This window comes from Oncorhynchus nerka, linkage group LG12 (assembly GCF_034236695.1).
Source record: "Oncorhynchus nerka isolate Pitt River linkage group LG12, Oner_Uvic_2.0, whole genome shotgun sequence".
NCBI lineage: Eukaryota > Metazoa > Chordata > Actinopteri > Salmoniformes > Salmonidae > Oncorhynchus > Oncorhynchus nerka.
In genome coordinates this window covers 51,342,324-51,349,424 of record NC_088407.1, presented here as the reverse complement: position 1 = coordinate 51,349,424, position 7,101 = coordinate 51,342,324, and the positions used below count along the sequence as shown (strand labels likewise).

General features: G+C 47.1%; 1 protein-coding gene across 1 annotated transcript in view; it reads right to left on the bottom strand.

The window, feature by feature from the left end:
- Window positions 1-6,973, bottom strand: part of LOC115138340 (kinesin-like protein KIF26B) — a 177,844-nt gene extending 170,871 nt beyond the window's left edge. The window contains 2 exon segments of the mRNA XM_029675105.2: window positions 5,633-6,028; window positions 6,433-6,973. Of these exon segments, the coding sequence (XP_029530965.2) occupies window positions 5,633-6,028; window positions 6,433-6,492 (456 nt within the window). The 5' untranslated portion in view covers window positions 6,493-6,973.
- Between the last annotated feature and the right edge of the window lie 128 nt (window positions 6,974-7,101).

The following is a 7,101-nucleotide window of genomic DNA, read 5'->3' as shown; positions in this document are numbered from 1 at the left end:
GCGTGAAGAGGACATTAACGTTGACTGAGATATGTATGCAGCTCACATCTGTCATATGTCGCTGCCGTAGCAACGGAGGGTGCCACGGTTACGAGAGCGATGATGTGTGTGTACGTTCGTGCATGCGTGTGTGCCTTGTGTGTGTGTGTACAAGGCTAGGTGGTCATTTACCAACACTGCTGTAATGTAGTGGTACTGTATGTTACAGGGGAGTCCGTAAGAGAAATGAAACCTCTCCAAACTGAGATCTGAGCCAGCGACACTCCTACTTGTACATTCTAGCACATATTCCTCATGGCTCACACACACACACACACACACACACATCACACACGCACGTCACACACTCTGATCCACTTTACTGAGCTGAACCTGACTAACCAAGAACAGACCGCTCACCAGCTACGATTTGGGTTTGGGACACACACACACACACGAACCAGGACTTGAATGACTTCAGCTTTGGTACCAGATGTGCCTCTGAGCCTCCAGCTACAAATATGTCTATAAAAATCCTCCCATGCGGTGTCACTGACATCTACCTCTTTTTCCCTGACCCGTCTCCTCCCTCCATCTCTCCCTCCCTCCCTCCCTCCCTCTCCTCCTCTGCCATTATTACTAACATAACCCCTCTAGAGGCCATATCTTGCTCTCTTCACTCCCTCTATTCGTACATTTCTCTCCTTCCTCCCATACATTGTCTATCCCTGTTCTTCTTTGAGAGCCCTCCTGCTCTCTCCTCCTGTAGTTGGTTGGTCAGTCATATACCTTAACCACAGCACAGCTAACAAACACATCCACTTCAAAGAGAAAGGAAAAGACACGCAAACACACACACTGTGTGATTTCAGATCCCTCCATTAGAAATAGACAGATGAGGGGGAGGAAAGGAGGAATGGGAAGGGAGAATGGGGGAGGCAAAAGCCCCTTCCTGCTCTGCTGTACCTAGTCATGCAAATGAGGTAAATTAGGCAACACTTATTCCCTTCTCTTTCCCTTTTTTCTCCTTGGTTCCTTCTCTCCATTGCCCTCCAACCCTGAGCCTTGCAGACACACATGGCAGTGGCAGGTTGCGGAGAGTGACATTTTTCGAACATGGACTCCGTTGCTGCACTCTTCAACTGTGTGGTGTTGTGTGTGTTTCTGTTCCCCGTGTGTTGTGTGCGGACGCTCAGCAGAGACTGAGAACCAGGTCTCTCTACAGTGGCTCTGTGAAGGTCATGATTAGCATAGCAATACTCATGTCTGTTGGTTATGTCAGAGGGGGGGCGGAGGGGTAGGAAGCAGGAGAGGTGATGGACGCACCATGGCCGCGTTCCAAATTCCACCCTATTCCCTACATAGTGCACTACTTCTGACCAGGTTCCAATGGGCTCTGGTCAGAAGTAGAGCACTATGTAGGGAATAGGGTGGTATTTGGGACAGAACCCGTATCCCTTGTCTCCTCTGAGAGACCTACTAGCTACCAGCCATGTTCCTGTCAGAACAACAGAGATTTGCCCAAACAACAACCCCTCAAACTCTCTCTCGTCCCATCACTAATAGCTTTGTACGAGCCAGAACAGCTCTGGACATGAGGACCCGAGTCTATTGCAGGGCCCCTTCCATAATAACAGTACTCTTTTTTTCTTTCCCAACGATGAGAATACAAACTAATCATATCAAACCATTCCATTTGTGTCTCTCTCCTGATAAGAAAGTTGCCCAGCCAGAGAGCTCAAACAGCACCTAAAGTCAGTCAACGTCCCTTTACACCAATCATCAATATGACTGCACTCCAATAATAATGATACTGATGCTGATGATGCTGATGATGATGATGATGACTCCGATGATGCTGATGATGACGATAAGTGTCGGCCGTTCCAAATGGCCCGCCGCATATGGCTGCCCTCCAACATTGCTCTGAATGGAAAAGTCTGTTATGTCCGTTCTTTGAATTACAATTCTATGTGGAAGCCTGTGCATTTACCTGCTGAGTGCAAATTCACTAGGAGAGTGTCAAACGTTCACCCTGTAATCCACTATAATACTAACATACCCACACTCTCCAGTCAATTACCACTATGTAATGGAGGCTGGGAAAAAGGTTAACTTTATCTGAACCCTCCCTCTCTCTCTCACACACACACACACACACACACACACACACACACGACTAAACAGTGAGATTCTCCCACCCTTGACAATACCGCGCTCCATATGACCCCTTCACTAAACCTGCAGCTTCCAGAAGGTGCCCATACGAACATCGTGTACCATTTATATTGACTTAATCAACAAGACAGTTCATTGTTCAAGTCAAGATCCTGATGTTAGATAGGGATTTTGCTGGTAGAGACCTTGGGACTATCTGACATTTTTGTCAAAAATGAGTTAGCCGCATATAATTCATCTTTAGATGGTTCTTCATATGTTTGTGATGTTAAAAAAAAATGTAAGTCAATTGTAAGTGTTTAAAAAAAAAAAGTTTGACTAAATCAAACCAAGTCTAAGTTCATTGGTCGCGTACACAGATTTGCAGATGTTAACGCAGGTGAAGCGAAATTCTTGCATAAACCCTTTTGAAACTTGGCGCTATTAAGGGTCTATCTATCTAAGGTCCAATCACAAGCCTGAACAAATACAGAGGGACCAATCAGAGAACACATCTTTGCAATCTCCCTTTAAGTATGGTCTAGGCTAGTCTGGACAGCAATACTGGCACGCAAGCAAAACTAAACAACACTGTCAGAAACCTTAAATGTTGTCACATCGTTGTTCAGTGATGACAGTTAATAATTAGTCTGGTGAGCATAATACATTTCTTCATGTATTTGAGGATGTGCTCTGACTATCTTGATAAAATAGTGTCATTCTATCATTTATGTATTCAAATAGCTACAGTTGTCATGAAGAAAGAAGAATTTACTACAAAACAGTTCTGAGATCTGAGATGTGAAAACGTTCACGCTCAATATCTCAGAACGGTGCCTTGTGCAGATAGAACCTTATACTCCCAAGGTCACGAGGTGGTCCCCAATGTTTTTTTGTTCTCTCCCAGTTCCCACTATGATTTCAATAGAAATCTGTTCAGTTTCCACTGCAAGTTGACCCCGTGTCTGAAACTTCACCCCTGGTTGTTCGGTCTGATAGGTGAGCTCCTCAGCTCCATAAGGCACCTGGGGGAGCGTTCAGCAGGATACAACGTTGTGAAACATTGATTTCAGATAGAAATACACCATGTAGAACAAACACCCCTCTCTGACATTTAGAAAAAGGCAGGGCTGCCCAACCCTCTTCCTGGATAACTGCTAAATTAGGGTTGGGCTGAAAACCTACAGGACAGTAGATCTCCAGGAAGAGGGTTGGACTGAAAACCTACAGGACAGTAGATCTCCAGGAAGAGGGTTGGACTGAAAACCTACAGGACAGTAGATCTCCAGGAAGAGGGTTGGACTGAAAACCTACAGGACAGTAGATCTCCAGGAAGAGGGTTGGGCTATAAACCTACAGGACAGTAGATCTCCAGGAAGAGTGTTGGACTGAAAACCTACAGGACAGTAGATCTCCAGGAAGAGGGTTGGACTGAAAACCTACAGGACAGTAGATCTCCAGGAAGAGGGTTGGACTGAAAACCTACAGGACAGTAGATCTCCAGGAAGAGGGTTGGACTGAAAACCTACAGGACAGTAGATCTCCAGGAAGTGGGTTGGGCTGAAAACCTACAGGACAGTAGATCTCCAGGAAGAGGGTTGGGCTGAAAACCTACAGGACAGTAGATCTCCACAGGAAGAGGATTGGGCTGAAAACCTACAGGACAGTAGATCTCCAGGAAGAGGGTTGGGCTGAAAACCTACAGGACAGTAGATCTCCAGGAAGAGGGTTGGGCTGAAAACCTACAGGACAGTAGATCTCCATGAAGAGGGTTGGGCTGAAAACCTACAGGACAGTAGATCTCCAGGAAGAGGGTTGGGCTGAAAACCTACAGGACAGTAGATCTCCATGAAGAGGGTTGGGCTGAAAACCTTACAGGACAGTAGATCTCCAGGAAGAGGGTTGGGCTGAAAACCTACAGGACAGTAGATCTCCAGGAAGAGGGTTGGGCTGAAAACCTACAGGACAGTAGATCTCCAGGAAGAGGGTTGGGCAGCCCTGGAATAAGGGATCGTGTCAGCTCTATTGATGGCATTTCCACAACTTTTGCCTACTGAACTCAGCCCAGCTGTCTGTTGCTATACAGCACCCCCTGTGTCCCTACTGGGGACTGCTCTGGTCCCTCACTTATAGGCCTACCACTCACTCATCACCTGTGCACGGTCAGCAACCATGTCTCAGAGCAACCTTCTCTATTGCCAACAAACAGTAGGGCGTGCTGTAGATACAACCACACCGGAATGGCAGACTATGGAGAGAACCCTAGACCTTCAAACACGCTTGTTCTCAAATACAGTATCAGGCTGAAATAAAATCCTACTTTTATGCACCATGGTTAGGCTGGGCTAGAATGGGGAGATGGTTCAGAGAAAGATTGAGTTTAAGCATAAGGTTAGAAGTTCATAAGCACTCTACATCCCCTCAGAATAGACCCGTGTATGAATGGGCCAATTACGCACATTGGGAGTCAAAACCGAACTCATTTTAATCGGTTTTAATTGGGATCCCATCAGTACCATCCCTCCCCCTGCGGTCTTAAAACGACCCGTGGTCTTTTTACAGCAGCCAGGATCAAGACGCGATTCCTCTGTTCGCTCTGGGTTGACTGTACGCGCGCTGTGCCACGCAGAACGCTGCTATTTGTAACCAATTAACACCGTCCCCGCGGGCTGCATTCGTCACTCTGTAGGACCTAGACTCTTGGCAATGCAAATAACTTGGCAAGGCCGCCTAAAATCCACAACATGCTGAAAAAAAAACTAAATCGGGCATATAGGCCTATTGTGCTCTATAGCGAAAGAACCCTCTTTACGCACACACACAGGGGCGCGCAAACAATCACACGCGAGCACAGGCACGCGTGTGCACACACACACACACACACACACACACACAAATATACATACACGCACACACACCTGCACAGTGAAACGAGTCTGTGCCTCCGACAAAATGCATTTGTAGCATTCATTTATGACAGTGGGAAATAATAAATACATAGGTAGCCAAATACAATAGTAAATAACCCAACTATGGACACGAAAAAAACTATCGGCCTAATGGAAAGCATCCATTATATTAATCGCAAAAAAAATGCGTAATGAAGCAAATGGAACTCATTTATTTACATTTTGGATAAAGCTGATGGACAAGAAATCAAATGTTATTATCATATTCGTTTTGGCATAATACCAGTTATAGAACGAGCACCCCGCACAAAACTATTTGTCTTTGAACTGAGCTTTTCCGATAGGCTCTCTGGCTCTACAGCCCAAGCACAACACAACACAAACAGGGTAGTAGTCAGATTTACCATTATCCAAGTCACTACTCATATCAGGCGTCTTTTACATGGAAACAGAACACAGTCATGCCATGTATGGAGATGTCAATATTCCCAATATGGTACACCATAGTGATGTCTGGTGGTCTTTGCAGAGTTCGCCAGATTCAGAGGATGCTATAGCCGAGCAGCATTGCATATAGCCGGGCTTACCTTGCTGGAGTAGGGGCCGGGAATCAGTAGCTTCAGCGCCTGTCTCTTCAGCTCCGCCAGCCGGGCATTGCAGTGCTCACACCATATCCCCCTCTCTCTCTCAGAACCAGGGGAGCTCCCGCTGCCAGAGCCAGGCGAACCTGTACCGAAACCTGGCGAGCCACCTAGAGACCCAGGGGAACCGGTCCCGATCCCTGGAGATATGGTCCCGGGGGAACCGGAGAAGGATCCCGGGGACGAGGTGCCAGATCCTGGGGAGGGGGTGCCTGTGGAGCTGGGCATAGATCCGGCTCCCTCTGGAGCTGGTCGGCTGCCGGTCCGGGACTCTTCATAGGCCTTTCTGTACCATGTCTCCGGGGAGAAGGAGGTTGATTTTGTCGGGGAGGTGTCGGTAATCTGTTGGGAGCAACATAAAGGCAAGCCTACCTTTAATGGAACATTTAAATTGGGGAGACGCACAATAACTCACTAGTCACTATACGCGGTCTTGCAATGTTAATAAACGGCACCACAGCCGAAAAAAATCCACGTAGGTCTAAAGTTTGAACACAAATTGCAAAAAGCATTGAAAAAAACTAAAGCTGAGTGTGATATTTGCGTTCCCTAACTCTAGCCTACTCTCTTCGCCGCAGTAATTAAGTGCCTACCTACACTCAAACCTGTAGGAAGCATACCGTTACTGCTCTGTTGGAATAAATGAGCGCTCATCAGTAGTGCACGACTCACTGTTGTTGTTGCCACAACACACACTGATATAATCATCCAATCCATTTATACTAGTATTCATTAGAAATACTTACCCCGTATTTTCTGCTCCTGCTGGTCACAGACCTCTCTTTGGTCCCAGACAGAGAAGTCATGTTGAAGGTGAGGAGATGGGAAGGGAGGAGTGGGGAGAAATAAATCTCGGTTGTTTTACATCCAAGAAGAACAAATAGATTTCAATTAATTCCACGCCCCTCCGCGCTTCTCAATCATGAACCAATATCACGCAGATTGGGTATCCATATAGCCTACTGTATTCAACCATGAAAAACAACGACCTAACAGTAAGTCCACTCAAATTGATCCAATAGGCGCAATAATTAGTTCCAATCCACGGGCCCCTTTAGCGACTTGAAAGTGGAGTACAGACGGGTTTCTCTCTCTGGGAGCGGCGAAGTGCAGCAGGCAAGGCGGTAGCAGAGTGAATTCTGCCGCTGCCGCACAGGCTCAACGTTGAGACAGTGGGGACGCCGCGTCCTGCAGCGCTATAGCCCACACCACAGTCCAAGGCAGAGCAGAGGCACAGCCGTGGTATTCCTCTGGCTGTCTGTACGCCTGCAAACTGCAGGAGGCTCCGGGCTCATCTGAAGGCAGAGGTGCAGATTGGAGAGAGTGGCGCTCACATCTGGCCGGGGGGAGGGTCCTCTCTGCCCTCTCCTCACTGGCTGACCAATACCGTATCAATGCTTGGTTGACTGACAGGT